This window comes from Salmo salar, chromosome ssa21, assembly GCF_905237065.1.
Source record: "Salmo salar chromosome ssa21, Ssal_v3.1, whole genome shotgun sequence".
Taxonomy (NCBI): Eukaryota; Metazoa; Chordata; class Actinopteri; order Salmoniformes; family Salmonidae; genus Salmo; species Salmo salar.
This window is the reverse complement of record NC_059462.1, coordinates 6,661,537-6,679,026: the sequence shown is the minus strand read 5'-3', so window position 1 is coordinate 6,679,026 and position 17,490 is coordinate 6,661,537. Positions and strand designations below refer to the sequence as shown.

Genomic DNA, 17,490 nt, shown 5'->3' with positions numbered 1-17,490 from the left:
TTTGCTATAAAGCTGATGGATGGAGCTGGGGTAATCACCAGTGCTTAATTTAAGCCAGATCAGGATCCAGCACCTCTCAGTATTGGACTGTTAGGTTCCAGAACTCATTTGCCAGGATCTGGTACGTCTCCTGCAATGAAAAATTATTTTCACTGTTTGTAATGTAAAAATTATAATAAAAGCAATCATGTAAATTGCTTTGTCATTCTCCTGCCCTATAAAAGACGTAATGTGAAAACGTGCCTGATACTCTAAGAATTGATTTGTGTTGGCCCGGGTTCATGGTTTGCACAATTATGTCAATAAAATATGTCAAAAGTATGTTCATACAGCTCTTACACATGTGTAATTGACAAAAGAATCGAAAAAAAATGAAAAACGGTCCAGAAAGCACTTTTTTAAGGGGGTGATAAGTTTTCAAAAATAAATACATTTTTTCAAAGTTTTACTCTTGGATGTTGACTTGTGTTACATTTGCAATAAGAAAATCCACGGTGGAGCGCGCTCGCCATCTATAGGATTTTTGGGGTGTGACACTTGGCATTTGCCATATGAAATTTGCAATATGATTTGGATGAATGTGGACCAAATTGGGTGGTATTGTCATTAGGGTGTATGATTCGTGTGGTGCCAATATGTTCCCATTCATTTTTGTCCATTTCATGGGGGTCTTCCCTTACTTCAGACAACTTACAAGGCCCTCATCCCCGTCATTCACAGGAGAAAGAGACGGAGATATCGGGGACGTAGGTCAGGGTGCCTTGTAAGGATCCGACGGCGAGTGGGTAATCTGCTTCTACCATCAGTCCTATTAGCAAACGTACAATCATTGGATAACAAACTAGACGTGCTACGATCATGAATATCCTACAAACAGGACATTAAAAACTGTAATATCTTATATTTCACTGAGTCGTGGCTGAACGCAATATGGATAAAATACAGCTGGAGGGGTTTACGCTGAATTGCCAAGATAGAACAGCTGCCTTCCGTAAGACAAGGGGTGTCGGTCTGTGTATATTTGTAAACAACAGCTGGTGCACAAAATCTAATGTTAAGGAAGTCTTGAGGTTTTGCTCGCCTGAGGTAGAGTATCTCATGATAAGCTGTAGACCACACTATTTACCAAGAGAGTTTTCATCCATATTTTCTGTAGCTGTCTATTTACCACCACAAACCGATGCTGGCACCAAGTCTGTGTACAAAGCTCTCCCTCACCCTCCATATGGCAAATCTGACCATAATTCTATCCTGATTCCTGCCTACAGCACAGACTGTAATATGTTCTGGGATTCTTCCGATGGCATTGAGGAGTACATTACATCAGTCACTGGCTTCTTCAATAAGTTCATCAATGACATCGTCCCCACAGTGACCGTACGTACGTACATACCCCAACCAGAAGCCATGGATTACAGGCAGCATCCGCACTGAGCTAAAGGCAAGAGCTGCCACTTTCAAGGAGCGGGACTCTAACCCGGACGCGTATAAGAAATCCTGCTATGCCCTCTGACCAACCATCAAACAGGCAAAGCATCAATACATGCCTAAGATTGAATCGTACTACACCGGTTCCGACGCTCGTCAGATGTGGCAGGACTTGCAAACCATTACAGACTACAAAGGGAAGCACAGCTACGAGCTGCACAGTGACACGAGCCTACCAGACAAGCTAAATTACTTCTATGCTCGCTTCGAGGCAAACAACACTGAAACATGCATGAGAGGATCAGCTGTTCCGGACGACTGTGTCATCACACTCTACATAGCCGACGTGAGTAAGACCGTTAAACAGGTCAACATTCACAAGGCCGCGGGGTCAGACGGATTACCAGGACGTGTACTCCGTGCATGAGCTGACCAACTGGCAAGTGTCTTTACTGACATTTTCAACCTGTCCCTGACTGAGTCTGTAATACCAACATGTTTCAAGCAGACCACCATAGTCCATGTGCCCAAGAACACTAAGGTAACCTGCCTAAATTTCTACCGGCCCGTAGCACTCACGTCTGTAGCCATGAACTGCTTTGAAAGGCTGTCATGGCCCATATCAACACCATTATCCCAGAAACCCTAGACCCACTCCAATTTGCATACCACCCCAACAAATCCACAGATGATGCAATCTCTATTGCACTCCACACTGCCCTTTCCCACCTGGACAAAATGAACACCTATGTGAGAATGCTATTCATTCACTACAGCTAAGATTTCAACACCATAGTGCTCTTAAAGCTCGTCAATAAGCTAAGGACCCTGGGACTAAACACCTCCCTCTGCAACTGGAATCTGGACTTCCTGATGGGCCTCCCCCAGGTGGTAAGGAAAAGTAACAACCCATCTGCCACACTGATCCTCAACATGGGGGACCCTCAAGGGGTGCGTGCTCAGTCCCCTCCTGTACTCCCTGTTCACCCATGACTGCATGGCCAGGCATGACTACAACACCATCATTAAGTTTGCCGACGACACAACAGTGGTAGGCCTGATCACAGACAATGATGAGACACCCTATATGGAGGAGGTCAGAGTGGTGCCATGATAACAACTTCTCCCTCAACGTGATCAAGACAAAGGAGATGATTGTGGACTACAGGAAAAGGGCTTGTAAGTAAGCATTTCACTGTAATGTAATGTTGTATTCGGCGCATGTGACATACCATTCATGTACTGTATTTTCATCACATATCACATCTGTTATTTATGAAAGAGTGGCATGAGTCCCAGAAAATATAGCCTGATGGTATAGCATTTTTGTGTGCCATATAATGTACAGTTAACTGACAATATAATGGAAAAGCTTGAGTAAATGAGTGATACAGTTGTGGTTCCTGAGTTAATTAAGCCATCATGCTTAGGGTCATGTACAAAATGCTGGGCAAGCCATTATTTTGGCTACTATGGCTACGTCTCCATAGCATGACAATGTCCCCATCCACAAGTGGTCACTGAATGGTTTGATGAGCATGAAAAGGATGTAAATCATATGCCATGGCCGTCAGACACCAGATTTCAACACATATGAAAACTTATGGGAGATTCTGGAGCGGCGCCTGAGAGCGTTTTCCACCATCATCAACAAAACACCAAATTATGGAATTTCTCGTGTAAGAATGGTTTCGCATCACTGCAATAGAGTTCCAGACTCTAGTAGAATCTATGTCAAGGTGCATTGAAGCTGTTCTGGCTCGTGGTGGCCCAATGCCTTATTGAGACACTTTATGAGTTTCCTTTATTTTGGCAGTTACCTGTAGTTCATTGCTCAAGGAGAGGAAGGTATTTGCTACCTCCAGTGTATAACAAGCTCAGTTTACGCGTTCCTTAATAGAAGTGTTTTGTCTGGTACATGTATGTGTTGTCTGCACGAAAAAAGTAGTTCCGCTCTTTTCATATTCTGTCTGAATGGACTGTCTACACTGAGTGTGTGAGGGGAAAGCAATTTGTTTCTGCTAATACCCGTGTCATCCTTTCAGAGAAACCACAATTTGGAGTGGAGAGAAAGCAGGATGGTAGCCCCGAGCACCCGTTTTCCCACATTCCTCCTTTCCTCTTTCTGTTACTTTTTCATAATCTCCTCCTTTTTTCGTCCTATTTTGTCTCTTCGTGAATGCAGTGTATTGTGGGTTATGGCTGAGGAGGGTTTGTGAGAGGAGGGGAGAAAAGGCCCCATGCCCCCAGTCGGTAATTTACCCTGAAATCTCTCATGAGCAACAGCGTCGCTAATAAACACTGTCACTTCCTGTTACACTGCAGTCTTTTATCCCCTGACAGGAGTAGTGATGTGGCTAATAAGATAAATCATGGTTCTCGATCTAGCCAGGTCTCTCTGTCAAGTTCCCTTGAGCTCAGCCTAGAAGAACTTGATCTGGGGACCTAGACTATACTAATTGTCAGCCAGGTTTTAAGATCGAAGGCAATGAGGTGGCTATTTGATGTCCAGGATTTTTGGAAATAAAGGAGATCATTTTTACTATTTTGTGAAATACTGTGTGGCATTCAATGTTTTTTAAAGCATGCTCAATTGATCTACCTCGACCCCAAAAATGTCAATATTTCAGCAAAATGGTCAGGAAACAGCCTTCTAATTGGCTTACATCGAATGTTTCAGAGTAGACCACCAATACAATACACTGTCAAAATCCACGTCTTGAGTTATGCCACAGAGATAATAAATAATAAAGCATTCAGAGATAATCAAGCCCACTGATGGTCATCTCCCTGTTTGGCTTGTGTCCTCTTCAATGTCTCATTACTTTATTCATCATTTATTTTTGAGGAGGGAGCCTGAATTATTTTCATTACGTTTACCGGTAATGAATTGAAAAGTAAAACCAATGAACTGCGCTCTCTCAGTGATATGGAATGCCATAGCTGTAGACCACCATGGGAGATACTTACCGAAGAGACATTTGAGAGATCCCCTGTCAAAAGTGCTATAAATGACGCAATACAGATGGGGTTTGATATAGCTTCACCCCATTTAATCAAGAAAGGTTTACATGCACAATACCACTCAACTCAACAAGCCCAGAAACAGCTGTGTCATCAAACCCAAGAAGGATTCACAAATTGGTGCGGATTATAAGCAGCCATATTATAAACCAACAACTGATGGTGTTCTCTGTCTACTGGTATATCCTAGTTTACATTACAGATTAGTATTGTAGTATCAAGTAATTGGTTAAAACAAAATCTTAAAGAGCCAGTGTTAATAACTGTTGTCTCTTGATGTTTCTAAGTAGCCTACATTGAGCCACTGAATAGTTTGATAGTGGATAGATTACTTTCTTGCAATAGTAAGCTCATTCAAACACAATATTTTTCCTATGTGGTGAGGATAGAAAAAACATTTCCCAGTTTCAAACTAATTAATAAAAGAGCCTGTGGTCTCAGTTAGATTTCGATTCATAATCTCAATTTGAAAAATAACATTTTATCGAGACAGTTTAGTGAGAAGGGTTCTTTGGTATGGAGAAAAGAGATGATAGCCATAGGTTAAGTCTGCATCTGGCTGGAAATGTGTTGTTAACACAGTCCCGACTCTCTATGTCCATGAAAACAGCAGAAAAAAGACACTTTGCTGTTTATATGCATTGAGAGTGATTATAACAACCCCTCACTAGAAAAGAAGCGACTATTTTACAACAATAGTGATCTTTGCAGATTAAATTGTTACATTACTTCAGTCCCAGGTGATTTCATGTAGTTGGGATTTGGTGTAGATTGGTGTGGTTACATGTATACTGTCAACAGAATTTCAGTTTCAACACACAAATGAGAGAACAGAAAAAAGACAATTTGGGTAGCAGTTTGACCAGGCATTAAGCATGATTAGATTTAACAGCTAGCAACAAAGAAGGGGCCGGAAGCCCTTTAGTGGAAAGCCTGACCCACTTTCTACATCACACGTCACGAGAGATAATGCTCCTAATAACAACAAGGAAAAAACGCAAATTACATGAAATTACACACACTACAAATAACATTATAAAAATAGATATTATTTTTATGTATCATATACTGCAATGGGATGGGATTATCATTCTAAATAGAAGCTTATTCAAATGTATGGCCCGTCCAACAGGAACGACCCCTAGCCCCTACCCCGACCCTGCGGCTTGCTTTTTAGGCAGAGGTCGGAGGTTCAAATCTGGCCCCAGCTATGAAGCGTGATTGTGTTTGATATTGAAGACTATGCTGGTCAGCGTGTCAAGACAACCAGAGAGAGTGGCTGCCACACAAAAGGTTTCTAAAGGGCAGTGGTGATGGGTGGTAGAGAGTGATATGGGATTGTATAAAGAAATGACCAGCACTTGCAAATTAAGTGTTACTCTGATATATTATCAGCAGGATGCGGAGTGAATTCCACCCAATGAACTGCAGTGATTACGGACCAGAAAGCTAGGCAAACACAGATGGCCGAAAGCAGGGGTTACGGCCAGGAGGGTGTAATAAGGAGTGACTTCCACTGACTGTAACATACTCCACTGTCTGTGGAGCAGGAAGCTGGGAAAAATATTTTAATTTAGGAAAACATTGTGTATTTTGTTCCTTCGATGACCAATTTCAATTAGCTTATCCAGCATGTTTCTTGTATATCCACCGATGAAGAAAACCAACAAATAGTTTATTTCATGTTTGTACAGCAATGCCACATTCTTTTGCATAGTTCCCTTGGGTCTCAAAACGGGCCTTGTAGGGACTTTGGGTAGAGAGAGAGAGGGATGCTTTGGTGTTTAATGTGTCCTGTCTGGTCAGTGCACCTAGCACAGTGGCATGCATCTCACCAAGACATCAGAGTGGGTTTATGTCTGTCTACTTGCCAGTTGATTTTAACCTGGAATAGTGTCTTTTGCAATATAAACTGGGCTGGAAGATTGGGAGCACAATTGGTTGGCTGTTATCATAGCACTCATCCATTTTCCCTCTTCCTATCTATTAATATTTTTATCTCTATCTTATGCTCACAAATACACACACAGGCATAGACATGCAGCACACACACGCATGCATACATACACTCACGTGCTAACAGACACACTTAAACTCAATCTCATAAAAATATGTGTGTGAACTTGATTTATTTTTGCATCAATGACTCATGTTCACACATCTGTGTCATGCAAAGTTTAGTAACTTATTTTCCTATTCTGCCTATCACTCCGAGTCTCACCCTTACCGCTGAACTGTACAGCCTGCTGACACCAATCTGAGTCAAAGCATCATACACTGCATGATACACTGCCCCTTGATAACGGCCGTGAAGGTGATGGTGCATTTCAGTCTCTCAATCCCTTGATCAAAGACCCATATGACCCATTACATCTGCCTTCTATATCAAAGAGAGCTGTATGGCCTAGAGTAGAGGTGTATGTGTCACTGTGTCTAGGAGGCAGAAAGGGGCACCATCCACTCATAATGGATGTTCTTCAGGAATAATGAGAAGGAAGTAATGCTGCACCATTATGCTTTCAAAGACACATTTTAAATATCAATCATCCTTTCTTAAATTTTCAGTTAGAACGTTTTGGCACACACTTTTTCATTCTACAAACGAACAAAACCAAAAAAAGACCTGCTTATGAATTCACAACATTTCCGAAGGGGCTATTTCCTTATGAGACTATAGGTCAAAATTAAGTTGTCACTTAAGAACCACTGTATTTACACCAATAGTATGTGGACACACCTTCAAATTTGTGGATTTGGCTATTTCAGCCACAACTTTTGCTGAGAGGTGTATAAAATTGAGCACACAGCCATACAATCTCCATAGACAAACATTGGCAGTAGAATGGCCCAAACTGGAGAGCTCAGTGACTTTCAATGTGGCACCGTCGTAGGATGCCACCTTTCCAACAAGACAGTTCATCACATTTCTGCCCTGCTAAAGCTGCCCCGGTCAACTGTAAATGCTGTTATTGTGAAGTGGAAACGTCTAGGAGCAACAACGGCTCAGCCGCAAAGTGGTAGGCCACACAAGCTCACAGAACGGGACCGCCGAGTGCTGAAGCATGTAGTGCGTGAAAATTGTCTGTCCTCGGTTGCAACACTTACTACCGAGTTCCAAACTGCCTCTTGAAGCAACGTCAGCACAAGAACTGTTCGTTGTCAGTTTCACGAAATGGGTTTCAATGGCAGAGCAGCCGCACACAACCCTAAGATCACCATGCGCAATGCCAAGCGTTGGCTGGAGTGGTGTAAAGCATGTCGCCATTGGACTCTGGAGCAGTGAAAACACATTCTCTGGATTGATGAATCAGCTTCATCATCTGGCAGTCCGACGGACGAATCTGGGTTTGGCGGATGCCAGGAGAACGCTACCTGCCCGAATGCATAGTGTGAACTATAAAGTTTGGTGTAGGAGGAATAGTGTCTGGGGCTGTTTTTCATGGTTCGGGCTAGTTCCCGTGAAGGAAAATCTTAACCCTACAGCATACAATTACATTCTAGATGATTCTGTGCTTCTAACTTTGTGGCAACAGTTTGGGGAAGGCTCTTTCCTGTTTCAGCATGACAATGCCCCCGTGCACAAAGCGAGGTCCATACAGAAACGGTTTGTTGAGATTAGTGTGGAAGAACTTCGCTGGCCTACACAGAGCTCTGACCTCAACCTTATCAAACACCTTTGGGATGAATTGGAACGCCGACTGCTATCCAGGCCTAATCGCCCAACATCAGTGCCCGACAACATCAGTGCAGGTTCCGCAGCAATGTTCCAACATCTAGTTGAAGCCTTCCTAGAAGAGTGGAGACTGTTATAGCAGCAAAGGGGGGACCAACTACATATAAATGTCCATCATTTTGGAATGAGATGCTTGACGAGCAGGTGTCCACATACTTTTGGTCATGTAGTGTATGTAAGCTGCTACATTGTATTGACTTCAGGTGAGCTTGGCCACTTTTTTTGTACTTTGATCCTGGTACTTAAATGAGGAAGTCGAAATTGGAAGCCCCAAAATCAGGGTTGGGTAGGCTACTTTCTAAATGTAATCTGTTACAGTAACTAGTTACCTGTCCAACATTTTAAACAGTAACCTAACTTTTAGATTATGCAAACTCAGTACCCTTCACAAACATCTTCTGAATGTAAAAGTAGTCCAATAAGTAATCATCTAGTTTTTAAAATATCTGTAATCTGATTACAATATTTTAACTGTTAACATAACTAATGTTACAGCAATTATTTTTCGTAATCAGATTACATGTTAGTGATTACATGTAATCAGTTACTCCCCAACCCTTCCCGAAATTCATAGCCAGGTGAGAAGCCTGTCCTGAATACAGTTTGAGAGGTGCTCCCTCTTGTGTTATAAACTCTCATGAAGATGATCCGTCATATCTATTCCACCAGATCAGACCAGCATCAAAGTGTCACGGCTGTCGAAAGGAGTAGCGGACCAAAGCGCAGCGTGTGTTTAGTTCCACATTTTATTTACTCTGTGAAACTCATGCAATACATCAAAATAACTGAATAGACAAAAACAACAAACCGTGACGCAGAGGAGAACAAACACTACTCAAAAATACAATAACCTACAAAACCCAGGAAGAAAAAACACTTCTAAAATATGATCTCCAATTAGAGACAACGAGGACCAGCTGCCTCCAATTGGAGATCAACCCCCCCAAAAAAACATAGAAATAGAAAACTAGAACTAAACATAGATATAGAAAAAAAACACAAAACACTCCCTGTCACGCCCTGGCCTACTCTACCATAGAAAATAACATCTTACTATGGTCAGGACGTGACAGTACCCCCCCCCAAAGGTGCAGACTCCGAATGCCACTAAACAAAAACAAAAGGGAGGGTTGGGTGGGTAACTCCTATCTATGGCGGCTCTAATGCAGTCCACATAACCTTATCCTCTAGCAGAGGAGGTGGCTCCAGTTTGGGGCATAACCCCCGCTGATCCCTCTGCTTTAGTACCACCGGACCGTGGATCGTCGGAGGAGGAACCGGACTGTAGGCCATCGCTGAAGACTCTGGGCTGCAGGCCACCTCAGGAGGTTCTGGGATGCAGGCCGCCTCAGGAGGTTCTGGGATGCAGGCCGCCTCAGGAGGTTCTGGGATGCAGGCCACCTCAGGAGGTTCTGTACTAGGGAGCATCGCTGGAGGCTCCGGACTGGGGAGCGTCGCTGGAGGCTCCGGACTGGGGATGCGCGCTGGAGGTCTGATGTGTGGGATTGGCATAGGTGGTGCCAGACTGGTAACACGCACCTCAGGGCGAGTGCAGGGAGGAGGCACAGGACGTACTGGGCTGTGGAGGCACACTGGAGGGAGAGTGTGAGGAGCAGGCACAGGACGTACTGGGCTGTGGAGGCGCACTGGAGGCCTGATGCGGGGGACCGGCACAGGTGGCACCGGGCTGATGACACACACCTCAGGGCGAATGTGGAGAGGAGGCACAGGACGTACTGGGCTGTGGAGGCGCACTGGAGGGAGAGTGCGAGGAGCAGGCACAGGACGTACTGGGCTGTGGAGGCGCACTGGCGACACAGTGTGCATCACCGCATAACACAGTGCCTGTCTCGTCACTCGCTCCCCACGGTAAGCACGGGAAGTTGGCTCAGGTCTCCACCCTGACTCCGCCAATCTCCCCGTGTGCCCCCCCCAAAAAAACATTTTTTGGGGCTGCCTCTTGCACTTGCCTCGTGGTCGGTATAGTGCCTCATAATATCGCCGCTCCGCCTTCGCTGCCTCAATTTCCTCCTTCGGCCGGCGATACTCCCCAGCCTGATTCCAGGGTCTTTTCCCGTCCAGAATCTCCTCCCAGGTCCATTTCTGTTGCTCCTGGGCACGCTGCTTGGTCTTTTGATGGTGGGTGATTCTATCACGGCTGTCGAAAGGAGTAGCGGACCAAAGCACAGCGTGTGTGTTGTTCCACATTTTATTTACTCTGAAACTCATGCAATACATCAAAGTCAATTCCAGCTATTTCAGTACATGGCTGGAATGAAACCTAATTAGATTTTAAATTGACTTTTTTTAAAATGTTATTATAGACAATCTCCTTCATGTAAACTGAAATTACATTTATTTACTAAATTGTCTGGAATCCAAATGAAATGGACCCAACATGAATGGTTATTATTGTCGTGTTCTGTATGGAAGAATTGGGTACTCATGTCTAAAATCAGTCACTCGACCTAAACTTTGATTAGTTGATTGAATGACCTAACCTTTCTGGGTATGTTGGTATCTCCTTGTTGTGTTCCAGGTGACTGGCTGGCTACTGTACCATCACACTCCTCCCATTCCTGAGGAAACCCTCTTCACGACCACACTCCTCCTCTCTTCACCTCCACTCCCAGTATGGAACCCAACAAAGTCCAGCCAGAGGGCGGCCTCAATGTTACCCTCACCATCCGCCTCCTCATGCACGGCAAAGTAAGCAATCTCTAGTCTTCATACATCTCTGGTTAAGGAAGAGAAACCTAGATAATAGTTGATATATGTCTGAATTACAGTAGCTCACCCAGAACATGGAATTATGAAATAAAGAGAATGTTTACCTTTCATTTTGTCAGACCGTTTCTGCAAAACCAAACATTAACCAAATGAAATAAATTAAACCTCAAACATCATGCGGGCGTTGGAGATGGGGGTGTGTGCTAGTGGATCTGGGCAGGTGTGATGTAGTTGATGTTTGTATGATCTTTTCATTTGGATGTGTATGTTTTGTATCGTTTATAAAACATAAATTCAAATAAAAAATTGTAATAATGTTATCTCACAACCAAACAGAAGCTAGATGGAAATGTGGTTGGAATGATTGTTGTTGTTAATTGGCAAGCTGGCTGCCGGTGACTCAGCTGCTGTCCTTCTGGGTGATGCTGAGTGCATGTGACCATGGGGGAGAGGTGAGAGAGTGTTAGCGCTCAAAGCCATCACTGCCCGGCTTCCCTAGTCGTACTGCACCAGACCAAGATGATAGAGAGTGATTGCATGCATATTTTGGTTTGGCAACAATTAGATTGGGTAGCTGTTCGACCTTTGCAAGTACATTGCAATTGTCACTTGGGCTCTTTGCTAGTGAATATGAAGTGATGCCTCGAAAAGCTGTGGTAACACTTTATATTAAGGTTCCTTAATAAACCATTTATAAACAGTTTATAAAGTGTACTTACCATATATTTATCATTGTTCTTACATTTGTAAATGTCAATAAGCTATATTTTAAGTAATTTACTCATTTATCAACACTATTTTAAATGATGTATTATTGTTTCATAAGATAATTAATAAGGTGTTTCATCATAGTATGTTCACAATGTGTAAATTATTAATAATGTACTTATAAACCAGCTATAAAGGAGTTATTGTCAACTCTTTTGATTATTTATAAGGCATTTGTTAATGGTTGATTAATATTTTGACTGAGAATTTATTTACATATTTTTAAATGTATTTATAATATTTCATGAATAGGATATTTATTAATTGGTAATGAGTGCGTTTGTAAATGTGAGTACATGCACTTACTAATTCCTCAGTTGATGATTAACGTAAATCCTTATAAACCATTGACTAATTATTAATCAACTACTTTCAGCCCCTAATCTGCACTATACACACTGAATGGCACACATACACAATCCATGTCTCAATTGTCTCAAGGCTTAAACATCCTTGTGTAACCTGTCTCCTCCCCTTCATCTACACTGATTGAAGTGGATTTAACAAGTTACATCATTGAGGGATCATAGCTTTCACCTGGATTCACCTGGTCAGTCTGTGTCATGGAAAGAGCAGGTGTTCTTAATGTTTTGTATACTCACTATACTCACTTGAAGTTCAGTCCTATGCCAATATGTTTTCACCACGGTGACGGACAAAGGATATGGCTTGAAAATGTACCCCTATCCAGGGATGGAAGGTGTCACTGTACTCCAAACTTCCTCATTATCCAAGCTGCAAAATCGAGAAAATTGAAATACTACAATTTTTTTATTAAACTACCTTTTTTAAGCATGTTAGGCTAGCGTGGAGCATCAGGTAATGTCTACTAATGTGGCCAGCTTTTGGGGAGTAGCAAGTCATTTATAAATGCTCAGAAAGTATATATATAATGCACACTTTAGATTAAATGGTTTATAAGTATTTTATAAGGATCTACATTAATCATCAACTGAGGTATTAGTAAGCGCATGTATTCACATTTATAAATGCACATATGCAAACAAGAAAATGCAAATCCACTAGGTGGCACTTCCCGTGGCCACTGATTTGAATGCAGGGCAACTGAAATCAGTTTTACCAAATTTTGACCAGGTAATTTTTACCAGCATGTCATTCCTACTTAAGAGCAAAAACTCAAACAGGAAGTACCAATGACGAGCTCAATATGAAAGTGGTCTTATGAAGTGGATGCTACACTACAGGACAGTTTCACAGACTGGAAAATGTTGCCGGATTCATCCAATAACATTGAGTAGTTTACCACCTCAGCCACCGGCTTCATTAATAAGTGCATCGACAATGTCGTTCCCACAATGACTGTACATACATATTCCAGCGAGAAGCTATGGATTACAGACAACATCCGCACTGAGCTAAAGGCTAGAGCTGCCGCTTTCAAGGAGCGGGACACTAATCCGGATGCTTATAAGAAATCCCGCTACGACCTCATTGGATGTGGCAAGGCTGGCAAACTATCACGGATTACAAAGGGGAACCCAGTCGTGAGCTGCCCAGTGAGTCAGATGAGCTACACTAAACAAAAATATGAATGCAGCATGCAACAATTTCAAAGACTTTACTGAGTTACAGTTAAAATAAGGAAATAATTAAATTGAAATAAATGTATTAGGCCCTAATCTATGGATTTCACATGACTGGTATTACAGTGTCGTGTCTTTGGCTATGCCGGATTAAGTGATATGACATGCTAACTTATAAAATGATTTCTCTGTAATTAATATTACCTGATTAAGCTAATCACGTAAATGTAATTAACTAGAAAGTCGGGGCACCACGGAAGAACGTTTATAGAGCTGTTATCTTCCGAATAAACTCTTCAAATACTTTGTAATATTTTACCTCGATAGCAGTCAATATTAACCCTTGTCTTATTTTCAGTCTCATAATGAAAGTTGTAAATTCTTGGCTATCTTCACGAACCCTGGCTAACAAGTTGAATCAGCAATACAAAATTGGGTTTAATTATTTATTTACTAAATACCTAACTAATCACACAGAATTACAAATACACCGAATACATATGATGTCATACAGAAAACGTCCTGGTGGACGGAACCTGTATGAAAGCTAGTTACACAAAGGAAAGGGGGTTGGGCTTGAATGAAAGAGCGGGAAGATTTAGGAACAGAGAAACAGCAGCTATGCTATCGTAAATACATTATCTTATGCATTCTAAATTACCGCCCATTTGGAAAAGGAAAATGCAATAAATATTTACTCTGAGCTGCACTTCGGTAGATTGGTCGTAGATGCTGGCCGGGTTGGCCAACAGATCTCCCTGTTTTCGGAAGAATGTCAATGGTGGTCCATTGGATACGTGGTGGTATCTTCGTCTGGTTGTTAGACTGGATCCGTCGTCCGTCCTTTCCTAAGCCACGTTAGCAGCGGCCGCTGCTAACTCAACGGCTAGGAAGTAGCACTTCTGTAGTGAATAAGCTCAAAGTTCATACCAGTTCATACCAGAGCTCACGCCGAGGTTGGCTTAGTTCTGTCCTTGACATGTGTGTCCTTCTAACGTAGAGGCTGCAGACCTCCCGTACTGGAACCACTGGTTATCTTTTCGTCAAAGGATTATATAGTGGAGAGGGGGAAGGAGGTGTTTCATCGTTTATAACCCCTGTCTCTTCACAGGGTTGGGTTACTGATCGAGCAGTGCACTTTCCTTATGAAAACCCAAATCTTTCATTCGGAAGCTAAAATTACATTTCATCTCCTAACAAACATTTTCAATATCAAACATTTCAATTGCAGAACAATTCCATGTGACTCTGATAACTAGAGGGTGTATACTTTCTCAGATACAGTTTATGTCGTCCTGTCATCAGTCATAATGTCTCAGATGACAACTGAACTGACATACATACTCATTACGTTCCCAAGCATATTTCCAACTGGTTTTATTAACAAAATATGTGGTACCTTCCCCATTGTTTGATGTTCCCAGACTCTCTATATTCAACACAGGCTATTCAGGTCCTTCAGTAGATTCAGAGAGGGGAAGAGAGAAAGGTATTTATGGGGGGGGGGGGGGTCATAAACCTTACCCACAGGCCAACGTCATGACAGTCCCCCCATGTTGGGTTCAATCTTGCCATTAACCTGCATGTTATAACCCAACATAAAAATGAACGTGGGTTGTCCTAGTTGTGGATCATCGTTGTGGTCCCCATCTGGCGGTCGACCCGGGTAGGGTGTCTGCAAATGAAGAAATCCGCTCCAAGGCTGGGCAGTAGATGTCCAGTTGGTGGTTGCTATTGCAGTCCCCCCTCTGGTGGTCGACCCGGGTAGGGTCTCTGCAAATGAAGATGTCCGTTCCATGACTCGGCAGCGGATGTCCGGATTGGGATCGCCGTTCCGGACCCGTCGTCTGGTCGTCCAGACTAGAATATCTGGGCAGTAACTTAGGCAGATGTTAACAACGCATACACACTCATGAAATATATCATTACATTCCCCCCCAAATGAGCGGCGTTGTGGCTCTAACTGATGGTTGTATGGGGGAGTTGTTTATGGCTCTATCACTTTCTATGTGCCGAAGAAAATGAAACAAAATGAATGAAAGCATAAACAAAACAAAATATAGTTATGCCACCTTAATCATCTAATTGGACTGTATTCTATCTACGTCCATGGTCTTGGCAAAATAATGACCCTATCATGGCATTGTCTAATGTCATATCTAGGGCTTTCCTAATTTGCGGGGTGGCGCTTAGGGTACTATCCTAAGTTGACAACTATATGATAAGTCTACAGCTGTAAGGCACTAGTTTTGGGCAGTCTACAGGATGACCTATGGACTTCTGGTTAGAAAACTGGTGAGTGCTGTAGAGTCAAAGGCCTAGAAGTAAATGTTCAACTTTACTAAGGCTGGTATTTTGCTTGGACCCTCAAGTGATCCTAGCATAAATCCTAATTGGATGTTCCGTTGTGCATGTGCGTTTATGCTTACACAATCGCGCATGTCAAGGGAAGAAAACCAAGTATCCTGGCAGATTACAACTTGTTCAGAATGAGTCTGACGTAGTCAGGTAATTTTCAGGTCAATGCCTGGAGGTCAGTCAGAATTGGTGTCAAGGGAGTCTGTAGTAGTTTTCTACAAGTCACTGTGTCTTCCACTATTGTAGTGGCAGTAGGTATGAAGTCAATTTCATAGCTATGTTATCCACGGAGGAGCTAACCTCACGACAGAAGTACTCTAAGTATTAGACCAGTCGTACGTGGTGTGATCATGGTTCATGACTTCTAATAATTTTCTCCTGAACGGAGGGTTCTATTTATTAGTGGCATGTGTTAACCATTGGAAGAGTGCAATGGAGATTCCCTTCCCCGTGTTGCACTCTGAGTGACTCCTATGTCGCTTATTATCAATAGCAATTTAACTTGTGAGGTTACTAATCCTCTTACTGAGTGTTGCTGGACTGACTGTGGTATTGGTACTGGTATTCAAGGGGTCCAGTTGTCCTACCGATTTATTCTGAAATATTATCTACCGGAACACATGATTGGAGCATATTACTAGTTGTATTGTAGTTGAACCTACACATGGCAAGGAATGATTATTGTTGCCATTTGTTTTGGAGGTGGACAAGTCCATTGGACTTCCTTTACGACCAGTGTGGTACACCTCAGTACTATCTTAGACGTGTTCTAAGATACTCCCCGTCTAGGGGCCTGTCTGCTCCTCACTGTTCTCATAGGGGAGTTTACAACTAGATTTGATTTATGCTCTGGCGGCCTCGTACGGTGTTGTCCGTAGTCTCGACCCCCCCACCGGCCTCGATGAGGCTCATCATGGGTCTGGGCTACTATCCCCCCCTTTGTGTCTCGGGACCCCCCCACCAGCGGGTGGTGTTGGTGTCCGAGGCGCAAACGAAAAGATCGGACCCTATGTACGAGTCGTCAGTGGCCGCGTTATTATGAGAATGGCTGTAACCTTTCAACCAAATATCCTGGTGTTTGTGCTTCAACACCCTCAGTGGCTGTCGAGGTCTGTCAGTCACCACCGCGTCCGCGTGTGGCAATCTCTTCAGTACCTGCAAACTGAGACGAGGATATCGGTCTGTGATATCGCAAAGTGTTTCACCAGTGGGAGTCATCGGGTCAGTTGCTGGACTGACGCCATTAGTGTCATTGTAAGGGGTGACAGTCCCCAACAAAGCAGAAGGTGTATCATCGGAAGCAGAGTGTACTCTGCGCATCAATGTTTTTCTTGCTGAGACGGCCGCAGTGCTTGCGGAAGTGTCCGAAGAGCAAGAGAAATTCATCTCAACTACCGTATTGCACAACTGCAAGGAGGAGGGAAGTTGCTCATTCACAGAGACAGCTGGCTCGAAATCATGAAAAGAATGGTCAATCAGATTGGCTGGTGGAATGTGTCGAGATATCGTAATATCTCCTTGGATCGGATTCTGCACCAAGAGGTTTCTAAACGTCTTTTCCCAAAGGGGTGCTTTCGACAGATACCCCTCGTGAATGACTGCATTGCAGCTAGCGTTAGGGGAAGACAGTGTGGTCAGTGGAGAAGGCACTGTGGCCTGTGACCATACCTGGTTGGTTTTCCAATCCATCAATGGGAGTAACCGATCCATCAAGTCTGCTCCAAGTAGCAGGGTTACAGTTTCGAGGATGGTAACATACACAGGGTGAACGAGCGATACGTCCTGGAAGTGTAGTTTCAGCATGACTCTCAATGTGAGAGGCGAGGTAGTCTGAGTGACCCCTCGAAGTTTAGTGTCGCATCGTTCCACTTTTAACCAACGTTTAGTTGGCTTCAAAGCCCTTTT

General features: G+C 43.1%; 1 protein-coding gene across 2 annotated transcripts in view; it reads left to right on the top strand.

Moving 5' to 3' along the window:
- Positions 1–17,490, top strand: part of pcbp3 (poly(rC) binding protein 3) — a 181,562-nt gene that overhangs the window by 97,112 nt on the left and 66,960 nt on the right. For both annotated transcript variants that reach the window (XM_014163880.1, XM_014163879.1), the window contains exon 5: positions 10,725–10,894. In XM_014163880.1, the coding sequence (XP_014019355.1) occupies positions 10,820–10,894 (75 nt within the window). In that variant the 5' untranslated portion in view covers positions 10,725–10,819. The remainder of the gene's footprint in view (positions 1–10,724; positions 10,895–17,490) is intronic.